The sequence below is a fragment of the Pleurodeles waltl genome, chromosome 3_1, assembly GCF_031143425.1.
Source record: "Pleurodeles waltl isolate 20211129_DDA chromosome 3_1, aPleWal1.hap1.20221129, whole genome shotgun sequence".
Lineage (NCBI taxonomy): Eukaryota > Metazoa > Chordata > Amphibia > Caudata > Salamandridae > Pleurodeles > Pleurodeles waltl.
In genome coordinates this window covers 79,687,612-79,710,952 of record NC_090440.1, presented here as the reverse complement: position 1 = coordinate 79,710,952, position 23,341 = coordinate 79,687,612, and the positions used below count along the sequence as shown (strand labels likewise).

At 44.5% G+C, this 23,341-nt stretch overlaps 1 protein-coding gene across 1 annotated transcript in view; it reads right to left on the bottom strand.

The window, feature by feature from the left end:
* Positions 1–23,045, bottom strand: part of LOC138283785 (uncharacterized) — a 56,186-nt gene extending 33,141 nt beyond the window's left edge. Inside the window, exons 1-4 of the mRNA XM_069221866.1 lie at positions 22,364–23,045; positions 16,612–16,747; positions 14,269–14,411; positions 3,107–3,242 (exon numbers count right to left, since the gene is read on the bottom strand). Of these exons, the coding sequence (XP_069077967.1) occupies positions 3,107–3,242; positions 14,269–14,411; positions 16,612–16,747; positions 22,364–22,439 (491 nt within the window). The 5' untranslated portion in view covers positions 22,440–23,045. The remainder of the gene's footprint in view (positions 1–3,106; positions 3,243–14,268; positions 14,412–16,611; positions 16,748–22,363) is intronic.
* Positions 23,046–23,341: the final 296 nt, after the last annotated feature.

Below are 23,341 nucleotides of genomic sequence, written 5' to 3'. Positions count from 1 at the left end.
GCACATGTGAAGTGAGCCGATAGCATGTCACACGCAAGAGCACCTTGTGAGTTGAGAGGGCAGTGGGGCTTCACCTACCTCCATCACTATCTTCTCCCTTCCCAGGTACCAGGCCCAGCTCTTCCCATGCTGATGCATCACTCTTGCCCCTGCCTCCTCCTTGCTTTATTCCTCATTTTTTAGGTGCCTTCTCCTTGTTTTTCCCGTGTACTCACTGCTTTCTCCTTGCTTTTCCCCCATTTTTAGGGTCGAGCCTGCGTTGAATGCGCTCGCGCATGCGTATCGCAGCGAGACGCTTTAGGGTTTAGAAAAGGGCTCGGAGCCCTGTCTACGTCACGTCTGTGTTTTTCATTGGTTAGTGGGCTTGCCTATTAAAATCAGCTTGCTTTCATTAGTGGAAGGCATGCATACGTCATGCCTTTTCCGGTGGCTAGCACTCCTCAATCGCATCGACCAAGGACAGAAAACATGCGAGGCTCGCTGTTTTCTGTCCGGCTTGTGGACTACTTTTTCTCTAATATACTAGCACGATTTCGCTTGCCAGAAGTCGAGCGCTTTACATAGTTAAATGCACTTTTTCGGCTTGCGTACATTAATGCACTTTTGCCGATAGGTGAAAAGTCGGGTTAGGAGTTTACAACGCTATCAGCTCTAACATGAGCAAACGCGAGACCTGTTGCATTGCAAATGCTTGTTTGTTTTGCTGTCTCATTCTTTTCCCTCGCTTTCACTGCTTTTTCCTTGATTTTTCTGCCATTCTTTTAGTGCCTTCTCCTTGCTTTTTCCTCGTTTTCTCAGCTTTCTCCTTGCTTTTTTCCCAGTTTTTTTGGGCCTTCTCCTTACTTTTCCCTTGTTTTTGTGTCTTCTCCATGCTTTTTCCCCATTTTTGTGCATATTCTCCTTGCTTTTCCCTAGTTTTCACTGCTTTCTCCTTGCCTTTTCTGTTGTTTTTTTGTATGCACTCTCCTTGCTTTTCCCTCGTTTTTGTGTACCTTCTCCTTTCTTTTTCCCCCGTTTTTGTGTGCTTTCTCCTTGCTTTTATCTTACCGTTTCCGCATGCCAAACATTATTTCCCGCCTCCTGCCTAGCCCCACCCCACCGCCTCCCAGCACCTCTCCCTCCTCCAAGGACCTACTTAATGGAGGCCGCAGTGCGACTCCATTGAGCAGGTCCAAGGCCTAGCTCTCTCCCTGCTCCTGCATTGCTCTTGCTCCTGTCCTCCTTCTCCTTGCTTTTTCAGCACCTTGAGACCCTCATGGGTGATTTGCTGCACTTTATAAAGCCATAGGTGGTTTGACGGCCCAACAACCAAGAATGTGATTAATTAATGTATTAGTTTGCACATTAGGGAATGTCTGTAACCCTGTGGGCTCATCACTGTCACTTCAACCCTGCCTTTTATCCTTACTCTTGTGTCTGTCATCGGTGGCGCTGTCTCACTTGTGGTGGCATCTTTACTTAAAGTGTAATGCAAGCATGCCTACAAAAGCTGCATTAGTCAGGGTGATAAAGTATGTGACAGGGAATCCAATAGATGGGGGACACTAAAAAATAATGCAATAAAACACAACAACCAAAGTTGTTCCGCCACAGAGCTCTAGGCGGAGAGACCATTGCAGAGACATATCTACTAAGTAATATCTCTTCTGCTCTCTTCTCCAATGCTGGTGCACTAATAGGAAGCAGAGCGCCACACACACCTTTGCACCATGGCCCAATGGTGTGCTTGTGATTTCTAGCATAGGTTTGCACTTGAAGGGCACCTTTCCAGTGAATAACTCTATGCACAGGCTAAGCCTAAAACTTTCCACACATTGTATGTGTACTGTACAGTGGAGCACACATGCAATTTGTCAAAAAATAAGGTGAAATTACAACATGTCTCCCTATTAGCTCATGTCTCAAAGAGGTGTTATTTTTTCATGTTAAGCATGCTCTATCAATTTTAGAAGATAAGTCTTTGGGTTAAAAACGATGGGTAGTTCATTGGGAAAACCCATGTACCACCCAAGGAAAGACCCTTTTGATGTAAAGTGATGCAAAGCCAGGCTAAGCGCTATTTCCATTCAATTTAGGGCAACCTTTCAGTGCAAAAACCAGGATTTTCGCTGGAGATTAAATATTTTATCAAGACCTTGCGCTGGGTGTGTCACTTTTTGAGACTTTGCATGGGCGAAAAGTCTTGATAAATTTGTGCCAAGCTCTGTTGTGAAAATCTAGGGCTTTGTTTTCATACAGCCTGAAAACATGAAGTAAATTATACTAGGCCTAATATTTAAGAATCATGTCCCCAAGCCTCACAAAGGGGGTCATTCCGACCCCCGGGGACTGCGGAAGCACCGCCAACAGGCTGGCGGTGCTTCCTGGGCCATTCTGACCGCGGCGGTAAAGCCGCGGTCAGAAAAGGACAACCGGCGGTTTCCCTCTGGTTTACCCCTGGCCCAGGGAATCCTCCATGGCGGCACTGCTAGCAGCACCGCCATGGGGATTCCGACCCCCTTTCCGCCATCCTGTTTCTGGCGGTGTTTACCGCCAGGAACAGAATGGCGGGAACGGGTGTTGAGGGGCCCCCTAACAGGGCCCCATAAAGATTTTTAGTGTCTGCTTTGCAGAAACTGAAAATCGCGACGGGAGCCACTGCACCCGTCGCACCCCTTCAACTCCGCCGGCTCTATTCCGAGCCGGCTTCATTGTTGAAGGGGCTTTCCCGCTGGGCCGGCGGGCGGCCTTCTGGCGGTCGCCTGCCGGCCCAGCGGGAAAGTTGGAATGGCCGCCGCGGTCTTTTGACCACGGTGCGGTCATTCGGCGGTGACCGCCTGGCGGGCGGTGACCGCCGCCCGCCGCGGTCAGAATGACCGGCAAAGTGCTTTGTACATTCAAAAAAGCTTTTGATGGTGTAGTGCAACGATGACTATGCCGATGGGAGGGGAGAGAGAGATAGAGGCAGAGGGTGTAGGTCAATTCTGGTTCCAAGAAACCCATTATGACTACTCATGAGACAAATATACCTACAGTGGATCTGAACATGAATAAATGTCATAGTCATTGTTTTTCCTGAAAACTCAACAGGTTTGCAGGTTCACTGATCCCTTTCTTCCTTTTATACCTGCAAGTCGCGTATCCAGAGCTATTTGCCGTATCCATCTGGTCCCATGTCGCCCATGTTGCATTGAAAGTTCCACACACACGGGAACCCTCTGTTTTGTTGGTTTCAGCGTACACTTGAAACACTCCTTTAACCACTGAAAAAAAAAAAAAAAGGTAAAAACGCCCTGTAAAGTTAATAAAGTAATTTCCACAGAAACATATTTTACTGGTCAAGAATCTAAACTGAAATAAGGACTCTGTTGGTTCAGCTATGACTTTGGCGTAGCTCTACGAGGTGTGCTTTTCCACCAGTGGGTGACACAGGTGAACATGGTTGAATGCACCAAAGAAGAATGTGGAAGGCAGGTATCTGTGGCCCCCAAGAAACAATACTCAATGTTTTACTGAAATGGAATTATTGCTTTTGGATTACTAACAATGCCTATGACGGGATCAGGGCACCGTGGTAACAGTAACAAACCTATTTCATCATTCACAATATCACAATATCACACACACTGTACTAAAAAGAATGAACACTTTTATGTAAAAGTATTTATTACTACTGAAATAATTTGTTTGCCTGTACATTTAAAACAACTACACAGAATATTCTAAAAACAGCAAAAATACATATTATAAATATTGAGAATACAACATGGTTAGAATATCATCTAGAACCTGACACCCTAATGCCTACTTCTATGCACTACACTAAGAGAACATGGAAGACAGTGCAACCTGCAGTCTAGAGTTTCTTAGGGAAAAGAGGTGCACTGCATAACTCGTTGGCCGCACAGACTGACTTTGTCAGCCGAAGTGTGAAGACAGTGTTCCCTGCAAAGAGCAAACATGGCCACCGTTCTTCCTCTGGGATTCGGCTTTATCGGCTTCAGGCTAGATGCAGCATCTGTGGAATGTGGTGTGCTGGCAGTAGGTGAGAATGTCTCTGGCAGAATCTCAGGCAATAATCTGGGCGAAGGACCCGTCCTAACAAGTGGTCAAGTGCCATACCTTGTATAATAAATATTATCAGAAACTGGAATTTCCAACATAAGATTAGGAATGTCTGACATCAATTATGTGTATCAAGGTGTGCGCTCCAGACATTTCATTATGAATGTACAAAGTAAATGGACATCAATTCAGACTACACTATTTTGGTTATATGTCTGTATGTGTTATAACTTGATCTTGACATGGTGTAAAGTAGACACCTGAGTCAGACGAATGTAGCATCTAGTGCTACATCTATGTCATTAGTTGAATGACTTGACACTCTGATGGTCGGATGCAACTGCATCAAAGAGCAGACATGACAATGATGCTGCATAAATCGGGAAGATGACAATTTACATTGCCTAGGATTGTGAAAATTGTGTCTTTCGTTATCCAAGATGGAGTCGAGGCATACCTAAAATGGAGTCTGCCCTTAGGCGCTTTATGTAAACCCAAGTCCCAAATTCCACAGTTAGCAACTAAGCCACAACAACACCGCATCTCCTTACAAAGCAGCAGCTAAAACAACCCCATGTTGAGCAAAGCAAGTACCAACCTTCCATAAATGTTTTAATTGTTTATAGCAACAGTTTAGTTGCAAGGCACAGCCCTCCAGAAAGCTGAGAGCATAACTGGGAGGAACGGCCAACATTCACTCTGCACCTCATCTCTATGTCATATTTAGGGGCATATTTACAAGAAAGTGCAGCATCTGTTCTGATGAGCAACTTTTCTTGCATCCCCCTAACGACACCATGGTTGCACTCTATTTACAATACGATGCACCATGGCGGTCGTTACACCAACAGCGTAAAAAAAACTGTTGCTGTTGTGGCAGTTTGCTGCACTAGCGTCAAAAATGTGGACGCTAGTGCAGCAAAGGACAGGTAGGCCCATAGGTTATTATGGGTGCATCACTTAACACCCACCTTTGGCAGGAGGTAAAAATGACCGAAAAAATGGTGCAGTGAAATCTTCTACCTTTCACAGCGACCATTTTTTGGAGCTTCCCTGAGTGGGAAGGCCCCCCCCCTGGATACATTATGCCTGGCGCAGGCATAATGTGGTGCAAGGGGTTACAAAGTGGTGCAATGCAATCATTAAGACACTTTGTAAATACGGCACGGGAGAAAGGCATCCTTAATGCCGCCTTAGCAGAAAGAAAATGATGCTAGGGAGGTGCTAGGCAGCGGTAGGGGCTTGTAAATAAGCCCTAACTTTCTCTCTCTTGCGTTCTCTAGTGAGGTAAGGCTGTTTCTCACCACTCCATCATGGGTGGGTACACATACACCCTTCCTGACTAAGGTGACCTGATATATAAAATAAAGCAAGCATTGGCAATTCCAACAGTATTAGCTTTAAAGGAATGTTGTGTGGTAATATGAAGCATTACAAGTAAAGCGCATGCAGATTTGTGTGGAAGCAAATAGCTGTAGAATAATAATGATGCATGCTAAAAGGTCAGGTGACAGGTGCACTGTCGAACTAGACCTAAATATCCATGTAGGTTAATGAATGCCCTCCTACCATCTGTGCTGCTGCCAGAGAAAGACAGACACCTTAAACTATCTAGTTATCTAAGACACTTTTACAACATTATAATGTCATGTGTGTGCCTCTAGAAGTTCGAGCTCAGGCAGCTGCATAAATCACCAAAAGTATCCCAGCTGGTAAAGGGCAAGCACTTTTTTGTGGAAGCATGCAACTTCTGTCCAATCAAAACATGTATTCCTGGCTCCCTGTGGGGGACATCCAAAGCCCCTCTGCTATGGTACTCACATACGTGTCTGGCAAAGCTGCACTGTCAAGCCAGACCATAAAAACCAGGATTGGTCACAGGCATAGAAGTATGGCCAACATTTGGCAGCAACGAGGGACATGGATTTATAAAATGTATTATTTACAACCACTATGCATAGAACAAAATATCCATATTGCATAAATATTGTGATTATGGGCATAATTAAGATCTTGGCGGACGAGTTACTCTGTCACAACCGTAACGGATACCCTGTCCACCAAAATATAAATCCCATTATATCCTATGGGATTTATATTTCGGCCAACAGGATATCCGTCACCATTGTGATGGAGTAACGTGTCCACCAAGATCTCAATCAGGACCTACATCTGCTAGAACCTGTTCTGAGAAAACTCTTCAAAACACTTATTTTATTAAGTAACCCATCCACTTGGACTTCTCTAGACTACAGTGAAGCTCAAAGTATATAATTTGGCAGATGGGATATCCGTCATCATTGTGACGGAGTAACTTGTCCACCAAGATCTCAATTAGGCCCTACGTCTATTAGAATCTGTCAGAGGAAAACTCTTCAAAACACTTATTTTATTAAGTAACCTATCTGCTTGGACTTCCCTAGACTACAGTAAAGCTCAAAGTATATATTTTGGTGGACATTATATCTGTCACCATTGTGACGTAGTAACTTGTCTGCCAAGATCTTAATCAGGCCCTACGTCTGTTAGAACATGTCAGAGGAAAACCCTTTTAAAACACTTATTTTATTAAGTAACCCATCCACTTGGACTTTTCTAGACTACAGCAAAGCTCAAAGTAAAGGCGGTGGTGTGATAGCCCTGTTAGTAGCCCAATAGCAGGCTGGGTTTCACAGAGAGGTGAATACTGTTAATTGTGCCACCTTCCTGTAGTCCTGACCCACAACAGCTGTCAAACCTTTACTTGTTTTTGTGGACTTCTGTGCAGCGTTTGACACAGGAGATCACGAGATGCTATGGAAGAAGCTTGGTTTCATAAGTGTATGAAGGGTGTGCTTCTTCTTGGTGCATGAGCTTTACTCTGTCATATTAGGGACACCACAGGGGTGGCTATCCTATGGAAAAGCCCTTAGTGTCTCTGATTGCACTGCTTAGTTAATTTGAGATTGAAATCTAATAATTGTAATCTATCCTAGGCAGTGATGGTTAGCGGCCATAGATTCAAAGATCTAACACAGCCAAAGACCATACAGAAAAATGTGTTGTCTACAAAGGCAATGTTCTCATTAAGGATGTTGGTCCATATAAAAGTAATTCCTTGTATAGCCCCTAATTAATATTCATTCCTGTTCCTCCTTTGAGATGGTTACTCATGAAAATGAAACTTCAACAACTGTTAGCAAACTATACGATAAGAAATACTCCTTTGATCATAAGTCAGGGGTTGCAGAACCTGTGCCCCTGCGACTGCTCGCGCCCAGCTTGGTCTTCCTTTACATTCTATATGAACGCTCTCTCACTGATACACGGTCATTGTCTCATTGTCTAATTTGGCAAATTATGTGCAAACACCAAGGTCACAGTGAAATGTAAGTGTGAACTCATCTGAATGTCTAATTGTTTATCTTATAACTGGCTTCCCGCAATTTCCTGTCGGTATTTGTATGATTTATTAAAAGTCAATAAACAGATTCTCAGTAAAAAACATATTTTTGGTGATTATTCAACTTTTATATATGCTTAGAAAAATTTATGTTAGAGAAATTCTCAGTGATCCCCCAGTTCCTAGAACTGTAGCAGCTTTAGAACTGCAGTGCAAAAATGCCTGCCCTAACCTGGCTATCTATTTAGCAAAATTCCTGTGGGTAATGTTGCATTCAGGCAACATGAAAATACATTAAGCCCCTCATTACAAGTGGATGGGTTAATTGCAATATGTGCTATAGCAGCTGTTACCGCAAGTATGGCTGTTATGAGTTTTATGATAAAATATCGGAGGGTGGGGATTATTTGTCAGAGGGGGAACATGGCGGCCGTCTAAGGAGCCAGTCACGGAGGGCTCGATGTCGGGCGCACATCGGGGGGCATAGAATGTGCAAATAAACGTACGGAAGGTTGCGGAGGCAGAGGCCGGTGACGGTGAACTGAGCTGCGGGCTCCATCGGGGCACCGGCTCTTAAAAACAAAGGTAGTTGCGTTGGAGGGGACGCGAGGAAATCGAGGATCAACGCGGGTCGCCCCGCTGCTGCGAACCTCCATGGAGGTGTTGCGTGTGAGGGAGGCGGCAGCACAAGTTACCATCCGGGGAAACAGTGGCAGAGCCAGTACAGGTACAAGAGGAGCCACAAAAGGAGGAAGATTTCCAGGAGGCAGTGAGGAGCATTTTTTTATATCTACAGTAAGAGATTCGCAGGGAATTCGAGGAGTTGGAGGTACAGCATGTTTTAAGGAAGTTGTTCTACAATTAAATGGTATGGAAGTTTATCCAGTTCACATGGTGGATGGGGCAGGAGGGGCGGTTGTGGCTAAAAAGGAAGGAGGGAAGGCGGTATCTAAAAATCGTATTGCTCATATAGCCTACTCCCTGCGGAGTGCTAAACGGGTTAGGAAAAGGGCAGAAGTAAAGGATTTTGAATCTCTTCAGAAGCAGACCAGGGTGAGGAATAAGGAGGAGCAAATTAGTAACAATAATAAAAGGAAATTGACCCTTAGTAGTCTGGGGGCTGCAAATAACAGGCAAGTGAGAGTTACTCCATCAGTAAGGACTTACTTTCTACCAGGATCCCCAAATATGTTGACTGGAATGAGAGAATGTGAAATACAGATAAAGTATTACCCCTTGCTAGTAGTGAAGACGGAGTCTCTGATATCTTGGTAGATAATGTAGGTACAGAGCAATATTCCTCCCCGAAAGTATTCCTGGAGAACCAAGGGGAATTGGGTGAAGGGCGAGAGGTCAGTCAAGGGGATGCGCAGTCCCTAGGTGAAAATCACGAAACTTTGCCCAATCACTCCATCACAAGCATGCTTAAGGCATTGTCCATGGACCTGAGGGATGGTTTTGACACTTCTAAAACGAGTCAGGTGGAGATTATAAATCTTTGTGAAGATCTTGGTAAAAAAATAGATGAGCTCACGGGTTGGACAGCTGCTCTGGAGGAGGAGGTTGATGATTTGAGAACAGTGGTGGAAGAAAATAAAGGGCAAATTAATAATTTGAAAGAAAGCAAAGTGGGGGTAGTGGCCAAGATGGAGTCCTTGGAAAATAATCAGAGGAGAAACAATTTGAGGTTTCTTAGAGATCCCGAGGGATTGGGAGGAGATGATTTAAAAGGTTTTGTAGTATGACTAATTGAGTAACTGGAGGATGGCATTGCAAAAGATATCCAAAGGGTGCATGAGGTCCCGGCGAAAATGCTCCCTAATAGGGATAAACCAAGAGAGATCTTGGTTTATTTTCATACATATGCGATGAAAGACCGTATTCTGGCATTGCATTAAAAAAGAAATCACTGTTAGTGGATGGGACCCCTTTTGAGACTAACAGACTTAGCGTCTGTTACTCGAAATAAACAATAGGAGCTGGGGAAAAGAATTGATATATTAAAAAAACTTGGAGCAACAGCTCAGTTAAGGTTTCCGGCATCTTTAAGAGTAATGATGAATAATGAAATGTATAATTTCACGGATTGGAAGGAGGTAGGTTACCTGATTAAGAAAACAGAGAAGGGAAATGGTTTGGCTTAAGCCTTCTTTTTACGGTTAGGGTGGTTTGGTTACTGGGAAGATGCCCTGGCATGGCAGCCCTCCTCTGGCGCCATCGCCAGATTCAACAAGATTGGGTGGGTTCCCCTGGGAGGTATAGGGATGGGATGGGTGAGGGGGGGTGAAGGGGAGCACTGGGTGGGGAGCATAATGGGAAAAAAAGGGGAAAAAAGATCCTCGATGATGTGGGAAGAGAGGAAGTGGGAGGGCTGCAAGGGGAGACTCGGGCCCCATTTGGAAGGATGGCGTTGAGAGATTTGAAACTCCTGTCTTGGAATATCAATGGCCTTTGGGTAAAGAGTAGACAGAAGAGGTTGCTGCAGTATTTAAAGGATGCCCCGTTTGATGTGTTGATTTTACAGGAAACTCATCTTTGTAAGGAAGAATGCCTTGAAGTTTTTAAGCCATGTAGATGGGTACAGCAGATAGCCAGTTCTGTTTGTATGGGAGGCAGTAAGGGTGTGGCTATTTTAATCAAGAATCATGTTAATATCACCTTTGCTGAGGGCCCTATAGATAAATCCGGGAGATGGGTGGTGGGGAAACTGCTTGCTTATGATTTTGCTTTTACGTTGGTGGGATATTATAGTCCTAATAGAGATGATATAGGTCCATTGAGAGAATTATCACATCTTCTACTGCAATGTTCGGACCATATAATATGGGCGGGAGACTTCAATGTCGTATTGAATTATGAGTTAGACAAATCCTCGAGTAGTAGGTCAAGAGTGAATGAGAAAATGCAAGGTCAATTACGAGTAATGATGGCCCAAATGGGATTATATGATGTTCGGAGAGAAAAGAAGGGGTCTGAGAGAGGCTATTCCTATAACAATAAAAAGTATAGATATCAGTCTAGGATTGACTATTATTTAATAGATAGTAGACTAAAAGATTATGTCGAGGAAGTAACACATATCGGGCCCATTTTTCAGATCATTCTGCTTTTAGTCTGAAGTATAGGTGGCCGGTAAATAGGAGAGAAAGAAGGTGGGCTTTAGACAGAACACTACTACTAGAGGAAGAGGTTGTTGTGGAGTTGCGGACAGAAGCAGAAGAATGTTTTCAAGTGAACAAAGGTTTATCCCCGCTAGCAATAGTGTGGGATACCTTTAAAGCTTTTTTGAGTGGGCGGCTGATTAGGATAGCCTCATATAGGAGGAACATATATAATGAAGAAATAAGCAGGTTAGAAAGTTAAATACGACAGTCTGAGGAGAGATAGATATGCACGGACCTTGAAGAAGGAGAAGTTGACCAGCTATATAAACAAGGACAGGAGGCCTGTTTGGAATTGGCAGTGGTTATAGATAAAAGGATTAGACTGTGATGCGAGGCTAATAAGGTGGCCCATATTGAGAATGGTGAAAACAGTGGCAAAATGTTGGCTTGGAAAATAAAAACAGATACAGTAAGAAATAGGGTGGCAGAAATCCGAGATGGAATTTTAGGAGAGGTCAGGAAAGGTACGAAAGAGGTGGAAGAAAGTTTCTTTAATTTTTTCAAGGAACTATATACAGAGGAGTTAGAAGTTCCATTTGAGTCAATGAAGAGATGGTTTGGGAGATTATAGCTGGCTGCTTTAAGTGAGGACGAAAATAAGGTGGTTAATGGGACGATTAAGGGGATAGAAATAGAGCAGGCCATTCATTCAGGTAAATTGGGGAAAACGCCAGGACCAGATGGATTACCCATTGAAATTTATAGAGCACTGGGAAGTAGTATTATGGAATTTGTAAGAGAGCTATGTAATAACATTATAGAGGGTAATGAGAGCCTCCCCCCCTCTTGGAAAGAAGCTATTATTACTTTACTTCTAAAGCCAGGTAAAGACCTCAGGAATTGTGAATCATATCGCCCAATATCACTTTTAAATTGTGATTATAAAATTTTTGCTAAAGTTTTAGCAGATAGATTAGGGGTTGTTATGGGGAAGCTCATACATACGGATCAGAAACGGTTTCTAAAAGGGAGATATATGCATGAACTGATATATGATCTGCTAGGATCGATTGATTTAGCTACTACTTAGCGAGCCCCCTTTGCAGTGGTAATGGTGGATGCAACAAAGGTATTTGATAGAGTTAATTGGTGCTATTTGACCATGGTATGCAAACTTTAGAATCTAAATTTTATTAGAGCATTACAAAGAATTTACCATGATCCTAGTGCAAGAATTTTGGTTAATGGCTCTCTTAACCCCCCTTTAAGACAGAAAGAGGAACGAGACAGGGGTGTCCGTTATCTCCATTACTTTTTGATCTCTATATTGAGGCATTGGCTAGTAGAATTAGAAGCAATATGAGAATTCCCCCATTTGTGTGTGGGAACTTAGCTAGGAAAGTTTCTTTATATGCAGACGATTTACTGATTTATACTTCTCATTTAAGTTAGGCTAAACCAGCTTTGGAAGAACTGATGGTAGAATTTGGGGGAATCTCAGGCTATGCAGTTAACAATCAAAAGACTGAGATCATGGCGTGGAATATGGAAGTAAACAGTCTTACAAGTAAAAAGGAGGAGGTTAAATATTTAGGGATCACTATAACGCATGACATATGTAAAATAGCAGAAGCAAATCTTAGCAGGGTAATGAGAGAGGTAGATCAGATAATGAAGAAATGGTTAAACCTCCCATTAACTATTATAGGTCGGGCTAATGTAATCAAGATGGTGATTGTACCCAAACTTACTTTTACTTTTAATTCATTACCATTGATGCACAACAAGGATTCCTTAAGGAACCTCCAAGGGAAAATTAGTAGTTTTATTTGGGCATCTAAAGCTGTTCGTATATCGTGGAAAAAATTGAGAAGGAAGAAAGAAAAAGGAGGTTTGGCGGTACCGGATTTGCAATATTGTACATGGGCTTTTCTGTTGAAAAATGTAAGGAGATTTTTAACCAACCAGATCGTTCGGAGCTGGGGCAGATACTGATAGCTATGATGGAGGGAAATGTGCTGCTGAATTATTTTTTTTAAAGTTTGGAGACCCCAGGTTCTTCAAGAAAATTTGATTTAAGGTGTTACATGACCTGGCAAAACTTTGGTATGTGGTTAGGAGGGCCACAAACTTGCCGTATTACAGCGAGTATGCTCCGGTTTAGGATTCGCCCGGTTTGCCGGAATGGACTAAAGATGTTTTGGCAACTCCATTGAAAGAGGCAGGATTATCGCAGTGGGGGCAACTTTGTTACAACAGAGAAGTTAAGTCGTTTGCAAATCTTAATGCGGAGGTAGATGGAAGGCTGTCCAAATTTAAATATCTCCAGATAAAAAGTTGAGCAAGGAATTTAACTGAGGAAGTGGAGAGCCCTAATAATTTGGAGGATAAGCTGCATTTAGATAGTCTGTCGAAGAAAGAAGTGGCTAGATGGTATTGGCTGATTGTGGACATTGTGGACAGCGAATTTACCCTCCCGGAAGAATTATGAAAAGAGCGCTTGCCGGAGCCTCGTCAAAAAAGCCTTTGGCCAGTATCTACTACACTTTTATATAATGCTGTTAAACCTGCTGAGCTAAGAAGAAATCATCTGTTCTCCATCCACAGAGTTTTCTGGACACCAGCAAAGCTCTCAAGGCTGAACCAGGGTAATACGGTTAGATGCAAGAACTGCAGATCAGCATCAGCAGATGATCTACATATCTTTGTAGAATGCCCTTAGCAAGTTTTGGCAAGAGGTGGGTGAATCAATCAATGAAATACTCCCCACAAGTCCTAAGGTAAGCATCCCAGTAGTGATTTTTGGATGTCTGTATGATCCACAGAAGATGAACAGAGATGGATCTAAACTGTTATTTTATATGATGCTTGTGGCAAGAAGGGAGATATGTAGAAAATGGATTAGTGCTGCCCCTCCTACATTTGCAGACTGGAAGGACTCCTTAATATATAATTTTAAGTTAGACACAGGTAGGGATTGTAAGAAAATGAGGTTTGGGAATCCATTGAAACAATGGTTGGGGATTGGTGAAGGTATGGATATGTAAGGCTCTGTATGATCCTATGATTATATATACTTCCAAGGTTGCCGCTATACTTTATAACTCAGTTTAGGTGGTATAAATTCTTAGACGGGGCGATATGTTGGAGACGGGCTACGAGCAATTGGTAAGATCTCTATCTCCCCGCCCCCCACCTTTGAAGTAAAGCAACAGAAGGTAAATGAGGATCAAAGAAAGAAAAATATATATATATATATATATCAGCCAGTCAAATCTGAGATATTTTTTTGTGGAAAAATGCTCTGTATTTACCGGAACGTGCATCTTTTGGTCCGTTAAGACCCAAAAACTGCATGTTACTTGCCAAATTGGGTGATATTTATCGTGACTTCTAAATGTCGACCTAGCGGAGTCAGATTTCATCAGGTCCAATTTACGTCACAATATTTACTGGGCCATGCCTAATGACAGCTACGTGTTATTTTATCATATGAGTGATTTGTGATAAATGTCTTTGATTACTTTGTGATTGGTGTTATTATGCACTCTATGGTCAGAACCAATGATGGATGGCAAGGCAACGAAAAGATGCTACTCTTAGGACAATGACATCAATACCATGAGAAAGAAGGACCAGGAAGTGGTCAAAAGGTGACACAACAGGAGTCTAGATGGAGTTGCTGTGAACCGGAAATGGTCAACAGGTATGTGGGTAGTCCGTCGTCCACTCACTCACCGTTGCGTTTGAAGCAGACGGCGCTCTGTGCCCCGATGTGCACACAGGGGGCTTTGTGGAGGACCCCTGTGGAGGAGTTGCCGCACTTGTTGTCCACTTCATTGCGCAGCATCACCATCTTCTGCTCCTTCACCCAGGCCCAGCTAAGGAAAGAGAAAGGGGTCAAATCACGCCAACGAAAGTCTCCTCATCTGAACATAAAGCGCACAACTTTGCTTTCTGCTGTTCTAGATTTTTTTAATGTAGCGTCACTGTTCCATCAATGTATCGTCACTGCTGGTGGTGAATACATCTTCATGTAACTTGTAATTATGTTAATCTTGTAAATCTTAAATTAATCTTGTGATCTTTTTCCTGGGGAAGCTTCTAGGCCTCCTGACAGGGTGGGTCACTTAGGCCGCCAGACCGCCTGCACACCACATGGTCAGCTCTTGAATCTCCAGCAGACTGCTGGTCTACACTCATGAAGGTCAAGTCAGCAAGCTGCCAGGGGTAGGGAGGTGCCATCACACGCCATTTCACCTTTACTTTCACTGACACACGCATGCTTGCATTTACACACACATTTACACATACACACATTCACACTCACTTAAACACACTCTCCCCTGAAAGCACGCACACAACATACATTTAAAATCTTTTTTACTTACCTCAGCTGCCAGGGAGGGTCATATGCCAGCAAATTTTAATTGTTTCAATATTACACTAATAGTGAATAATAAAATATTATTCACTATGAGTGTCATATAAAATTGACAGAAAACAAAGAAAGTGGAGCTGACGTTGTGTTCCTTGCTCTGATTTTCCTCCTCTAAGGCCAGGGGTCGCAGGGTACAAGCCAGGTGTCGCAGCTACGACCCCTGGTGACCTCTAAATGATGTCCATGCCTACACTCTCGCGCCGCCCCTCTGTGCACGTACCCGGACTAGCGACACTGCCCTAAGAAGGCAGCAGCATGGCGTTCTCTCATCGTAGGATGTTGTCAGGGCCTGCTTCTCCCAGCCTTAAGTGCTATTTTTTGTGTTAGGGCCAGGTTATATTGTTTTGCAGGTCCTTCCTTGCCTTGTGCTGCAGCACAAATGTGCTGACCTCTCAGTCCTGCCTTTCCCAACCCTAGGGTGGGAATCTCCAGCCATCCAGCCCTAGTCGCCTGGAGGCACCTGGTTACATCTACACTATTCCAATAAAGAACCTGGCGCCAGATGTACAAATTTTTGTTTTGCGACTCATAATTTACGATCTGTTTAGGAATCGCAAAACAAAATGTACAGCAGTGTTAAGCACACTGTTAGCAATTTCCAATGGGGTCGCAAAGACCTACCTCATCAATATTCATGAGGCAGGTCACAATTTGCAACCCCATTGGGAATGGCCGCACTCACACGAATGGCAGCCTGCCTGGGACGGCAGACCACCATGCCTGTGACTGCTTTTTAAATAAAGCAGTTTTTTTTCTCTAATGCAGCCCGTTTTCCTCAAAGGAAAACGGGATGCATTACAAAAAAAATTAAAAGTTTTCTTTTCGTTTTTTTTCAGAGTAGGCAGTGGTCCATGGAACTATTGCCTGCTCAGAAAAATGTTTTGCGTCCCCATTCACAAAGGACTGACCTTCTCCTAGGCCCCACAGTATTTAATTCATTGGGCCCTTTCCCCAGCACATGGCAAAACACCCTGCAATATGAGGGTGTGCCGAAGGACTGCTGTCAAGATGAAATGAGCTTTAGGTTCCTCAGTTCATGCAGCCCTACGAGAGCAGAACATAATTTTCTTACAGACACATACAATAATTATCTGCTGTGCTGTGAATAAATTGCAGTCAGAGCTGTACCGCAGCCAAAGATAGTCATGTATTTACATTTCAAAGCAACCTGCCCCACATGTTTTTATTTTGTCAGTGTATTTGGGATGTAATGCAGCAGACCAAATCTTTACCCCTATTTTTAAGTAATATTAGGAAAGATACACCACTCCCTTCCCAGACCCTGCTGAGTGCATCATGAGCTGGTGTTAAAATATTTTCTAGGGTAGGACAGTGACACAGACAAACTACTTGCCAGACGCAAAGTTCACAATCTGATGACTACAGAAGGCAAAAAAAACTGTAGTTATAGAACCTAATGCAAGCAATCTGATTGGGGAAAAGATATGGTGTGGTTCTAGTTTATTCGATTTAATGAAAAATAAAAAGTGTAACATGCCAGGTGTCTGCTTTAGAGAGAGGTCTGTCCAGTTCTCCCTTCTCTGGGACACCCCAGCTCTTTTCTCTTTGGATTCTTTCATCTTCCTGTAGATGTAATGAAGGTGGTGAGATCTGCCCTAATGAGTAGGTGCTGCTCTTACCTGCATGACTGGTAGCTGTGATTGTGCATTCTGGTGACTTGCTCCAGGTTTGCCAGGTCAGCTTTGTAGCATTCGCAAACAAGCTGGGCATCGCTGAAGTTCACTGAGACGTTTGGTTGGAATACGCTGGAAACCACTAGAAATAAAGAGAGAATTGCTGTGCGTGAATTTACTGTGATTGCATAATGCACAAGGTGGATTAACAGAGTAGCAAGACAGTCTTCACTCTAAAAATACTGATTGATTGATTGATTGATTGATTGATTGAAGTACAACTACCAACATGGATGGCGCCATGGACACAGGCAATTTAAATGTACGTGGGGATGGGTCTAGCTCCTCCATCACATCCTGCCAGTGGTGACCCATCCAGGAGCACCTAAGCTCCCCATTGTGTGCGGCTGTCTAGGAGGAATACACAAAAGCCGAAATTCCCCCCAACCAAGTAATGTGATGCAGAAACAGGCTGCAGGCACCAAATGGCTAAAGCATGAAAATGCCAAAACTGTAATTTAAAATCTGACATCACTATAACTTAGGATTTTTCATTACAATTCCAAAGACCTCAAATATGAACTGGATACCTGTTCCCATTTGAAAATGACACATAAAATGTAATAAGATAACGCCAGATTCCACAGCGCGTGAGACTGCAGGGGCACAGATTCCCATGAGACCTCGGTGGATGAGACGGCCAGTGAGACCGAGCCACATAAGACAGATCCCCATAAGACTACATGTGTGAGAGTGCAGGAGGCACATATTCACATGAGATCATAGTCTATTGGACTGCAGGGCCAAAGATTTCAATGAGACCTCGATGTAAGAGGCTGCCATAGCCACAGCTCTCCAGGAGATGAAGGGGCTGATTTAGAGTTTAGCAATTCTATTTTAGCCTATAGAACTTGTAACACAGCGGACAGGATATCCATCACATTTGTGACAGAGTAACCCCTTTGCCAAACTCTAAATCAGGCACCTAGTGTTTGAGAATACAGGGGCACACCAGATCCTCATGAGACCTCAGTGTACTAGAGCTGTAGGGACACAGCTCCTCATGAGACCTCAGTGTATTAGGCAATAGGGGCATGGATCCGTATGACAGCGCAGTGTCTGAGACTGCTAGGGGCACAGACCCCTCCATTAGAACAATATCTCACCTGTGACATCAGTGGTGAAATTACACAGACATGAGTAATCGAACCCATTCTCCCTGAAACCAATTGTTCTTAAAGTGCCAAGAGGGTCGGCCCAGAGGTACGGGAATGTGGTATTTCTGGTAGATTAATTGGTTCGTCATCTACCACTCACTTGTGAACAGGTGTGACTAATGCACCTTTTTGACAATAGAAATCCAGAGCAGTTCAGAGGAGGCCGTTTGGCTCGGGCTGGGTTACTCCATACTGCACAGGAGATAAACGCACCTGGTCAGAATATATATGTCTTGACAATTACACAATGGAAAAAAATGAAAAAACTTCCGGTACCTATTGGGACTTGCAATTTACTGCTCCAGTGGAGGGAGGGGGCAAGGAACCTCTAGGCCAGGGATCTCCAACTTTTTTGAAGTAAAAGCTACTTATGTTCAATGAAAATCATCCAGAGCTACGAATATCATTAGAATTGTAATACTGACCTCATCAGACAAGTTAAAATATTTGTTTTAAATATACACTTTTCAGTTTTTGTAGGCTGGGCCGCACACAGGAGAGCTACTTATGGGTAGCTCGAGAGCTACTAGTAGCTCACAAGCTACTGGTTAGAGACACCTGCTGGCCTAGGCTCTTCAGGGGGCACATCAGCACGTGGGAGTGTGCATCATGTCATCAGACGAGCATAACTATCGATAGCAGGGGTGATGAGTCTGAAGCCACATTCACTTGGGGACAGTAGGCGCCATATTATTGGTGGGGCCCGGGCCATATAAGTAGTGCCATGGAGGCGACATACAGAACATGTCCCACAAGATGCCTTTACACAAATGCATGAGGGTCTATGAAAAATACCAGAAAGCAGAGACCCATACCCACCCCTCCCCAAAAAAATAGTTGGCAATCATAAGTGAATGCCATTTCATCACTGGAAAAATTTTCACACCCTTATCCACAGGTGAGGTAAAAACTTAGCAATATTTCAGAGGTTCATTTTCCACGTATTGACGAGGTTAACCGCATGAATGAGTCAAGGTGGTGATATATGAACAAGGGGGCCCTTAAAATGGGCAGGTTTCAATAAGCAAAGTTGTTGTTCTACTCTGAATGTTATGGTTCCAGGCTATAAGTATGAGAATTTAGAAAGTGCCTTGAATTTTGTCCTCATAAGTCTGATGCCCCACGTCAGACTGACAACTCTCACACCTTGTCTGTCTGAAAGAAGACACTGCGTGAGCCTCGAGCATGCTCAATCAGTAAACAGCCTTAAAGGTCCTGGCCCAACCCCTAGGCACTTCTTATAAATTATTGGGGCTGCCTATGACCTGCAAGCCCTTATAAGCTGGTGCCCATGATGGGAACTACACATCCCACCGGCCCTTCAGCTGTGACAGGCAAATGAAAGGTAATCAACTTCAGAGAAGTTTGAGTATAAGGTTAATACTCCGATGCAAGGATTTTTGGAGCCGCAGGCAAAATTACTTTTTGCCTCTGGTCGCTCTGAAACTCTGTGCCCATCTCCGTTAAGAAAGAACCTTCACTCTAAACCTTCAGAGCATAAGTAAATGACATTCTACATCAGGGGCCAGCTTGAGCATCAATATTGCCTCCACCCGCCTACCTGACTTCCTTTCCTCCCAACCCCCACCACCCCTCCCGGAGCTCTCTGCCTTCCTTTCTACTTCGACTGAGAGTTTTCGCAAGCAGTTGAAGACCTGGCTATTTTAATTCTGCATGGTATGCCTCGGTCTGTTATGCTAGCGCCGGGAAAGATTTTAGGGGCAGCCATGCGCTTTGTGAATCACAATAACATGGCTGTGTTATATGCAGGGCCACTGGAATTATGTGATTCTGTGGCTGATGCATTTCCACATAATTTGTATTTTGCCGCACTTGCAGCATAATTTATCATCTGCTGCATAATGTCTTCCTCCACTCACAATTCATTTGGCCTGGTTATATCCAAAGCTCCGAACTAGCGTCAAAAATGTTGAAGCGAGTTCCCCTAACTACCGCAATGGGGTGCCATATCTTAGATACGGCGCACACATGGTGGGTTTAGGGGGGCACTAAGTGGCACAAGTAAAGTGGCGCTGCACTGAGGGCAGCACCACTTTCCTTAAATCAGGCCATAGGGCCCATATTTATGCGCTTTTGACGCAGGGCAGCGCAGCAAGTCTCCTAGCTGTGCCGCCATGTGTTGAAGGGAAAAAGCAGGAATGTGCCGCATTTAAGGAAAACGGCGCATTTGTGTCCTTTACCACTACATTGGCACCGCTTTGGCAGCCTAGCATCAATGCATGCACCCTTGCACCTATGGTGGAAACATGTCTGCTTTGTAGGCAGGATTAGTTTTGTGCAAGACGGGGCACCTTCCTGCACCAAAACAATCCTGGGAGGCTTTTTATCTCTATCTGTGAAAGAGGAAAAAAAACGGTAAAGATGTTCCTCTTCGTTGTACTTCCCCTGGGGAGGCGTAAGGTTTTGGCGCAGCCCCAGGTTTAGAAGCTCTTGTAAATCTGGGGGTGCATCAAAATCCATGGGAGTTGCATGGGAACACCCACCGCAACGCCCATGCAATGCCTCCCTTACGCAGTGTAAGACAACACTGCGATTTGCACTACCTTGCCTTACTCCACATCTGTGAGGCCTTTCGAAGCCATGCACAGCGGCTTTGCGTAGCCTTATAGATACGAGCTCAAGGTTTGCACCACTTTTGCATCACAAAACGTGACGCACAACGATGCAAGGGGCTCGTCAATATGCCCCTAGGTATATACATCTTCCAGGCAATGGGCAAGCACTTGAATGAGAAGATGAATAAACCCCCATGGACAAGCCCTCTACCTTCTAACCCACAATGCACCACGGCTGACACAGCCACTTATCAAAGGCACATTTCCTGCCAAACTGACACCCCGTCGCCATAAAGCCTCCACCACAGAGGTGGTGGTCTGCGATGGAAACCCATAAATATTTGGAATGCTATTTCCGGACGACCAAATTCAGTGTGACGTCATACTAATAACTGCGCGTGCTCTTATAAATGCTGCATCCCTGCAACAATAACAATGTTAGTAGATAAATACGTTTTGAGGTCATTTGTTGCAATCTATTGCCCTCTTATGGACGCCTGCGGTAGTACCATAAGGCAGCTCTGGATGTTAGAAACCCCCTAACATAATTAGGGCTGTATTCTCAAAACCAGGTGAAATCCCCCCTTAAGATGTCTTTGTAAACAAAATCTTAAATGGCAAGTGATACCAAATGTAAGAAGATCAGTTGGCGCTTTATAAGATGGCGCTGACTGTAACATCAGTGTGTATAACATATCCTGATGACGTCATGATGGTCACATAGCAGCACGATGAAATCACAAGATTTCATTGAGAATAAATACTGGGAATTATTTTTCGAATTATAGCGCAAAATATTAACCGAAACTTTAGGTTACTTTTCCCGAACCGAATGCCGACTAAACAAAGGGCAATGGGGAAGCGAGAGTGTGTCTGGACCATGAAATGCAAAAACATCCGGGTCCGTCCTCACACGGCCTGTTTTAGGAGGTTGTATCCCACTGCACACGTGTAACCACCCCCTGAGCTGCGGGGCTAGTCACATTCCTTCCTTTACAACATCTACAACTGAAATCCCAGCAGGGAGTTCCTCCAGGCATGAATACTTATTGAGAGTAATATTACTGCTGTGAGAGAGCGAGGGGCGCCATGACCACCCCCCTCGCCTTTCATGACGCACGGTCCCCCCCACACTCAAATATAGTGATGAATGCCACGCCGCACTCTGCTCATTTGCATTCTATATAGCTTCGTATCTGCATTCTATAGTTATAATGTGAGGAGTAGTGAGATTCAGGCGGCAGATAGATGGATAGATGTGCAGACAGACAGACAAACTGCACTCATGTAGCTATGTCGTTTTAGATACAGGATCACACAGACAGGCAGTTTGGCACACTGACATCCTGGTAGCTGCGCTGATAGACAGATAGGCAGGTAGATAGGTAGATAGATAGATAGATAGATAGATAGATAGATAGATAGATAGATAGATAGATAGATAGATAGATAGATAGATAGATAGATCGGTAGATAGATAGAAAGACAGACAGACAGACAGACAGACAGACAGACAGACAGACAGACAGACAGATAGATAGACAGATAGATAGATAGATAGATAGATAGATAGATAGATAGATAGATAGATAGATAGATAGATAGATAGATAGATAGATAGATATCAGCAGATAGGTAGGTAGATAGATAGATAGATAGATAGATAGATAGATAGATAGATAGATAGATAGATAGATATACAAGGACAGAAGGGCAGCTGGACAGATTGATAGACAAACTAATACCCTAAAGCGCTGAAAGGATAGGCCATTTTGGTACACAGGAGCTATATTGCCTAAGAATAAGGGGCCATGAGCCAGACGTATCAAACAGTTTTACCCATTCTGTGACTAAGGAAAACTGTGCTTGTATACATGGCCCTGCCTCCCTGGCAGCCAGAAGACCTTCTGCTCATGGATCCCGCCTTCCTGCCTTGAAACAGGCCGAGCAGCGGACTCGACTTACCTTCACAGTAGTCGGGGCACGGGACCGCCTCAGACGAGGCCGCCAGGGTCAGCAGGGCTCCCAGGAGCACGAGCATAGTGGGTGCACAGAGGAATAATTCCAAATGTTCTCAGATATGCCGTAGGCAGGTGCACGGCAGGTCCAGTGGTCCTGAAATGGGCCTTAGAGAGGTGCACAGGAGATGCCGGGTCCTGAGATGGGCCTTAGACAGGTGCAGAGCAGGTGGTGGAGAGGGCCAGAACAGGTGTCCAGGGTCCTGAGATGAGCCTTAGACAGGTTCCCAGCAGGTGTCCAGGGTCCTGAGATGACCCTTAGACAGGTTCCCAGCAGGTGTCCAGGGTCCTGAGATGGGCCTTAGACAGGTGCAGAGCAGGTGGTGGACAGATATAGAGCCGTGCCGGGATCCTGAGCCGGGCCTTAGACAGGTTCACACAGGTGTCCAGGGTCCTGAGATGGGCATTAGACGGGTGTACAGCAGGTGGTGGACAGGGGCAGAGCCGCTTTCAGGGGTCCTGTGATGGGCCTTAGACGGGTGCAGGTCATGTGGTGGACAGGGGCAGAGCCGGTTTCCAGAGTTTTTGACAGAGCAGGCGGACAGCTTTTGAGCAGGTCACAGGTGATGGGTCAAGCACGTGCTCTTGTAGTCAGTGCCGCTCGCGCACTGCCACTGAGCTCCGCGCATTAAAGAGGTGTTGTGGGCCGGGGTTGGGATGGGCCGTGGGAGGGGCTCGGATTCAGGCCTGTGTGGCGTCAGAGTGGTCCCCAGGGCAGGGCAGGCACAGACAAGACCCGGGGCCTCGGTGCATATCTTCCAACCACAGTGACGCAGTCACAGAAGAATTCTCTCTACTTCTTGGAACTGGGTGAAAAGTTGAACAGCACCTCCTGGTCTATCTTTAGTAAGGATGTATGAGATAATCAGAGACACTGCACATCAGAGCATCAGGCGCCGGAAATGGAATCTGACTCATGTCGTAT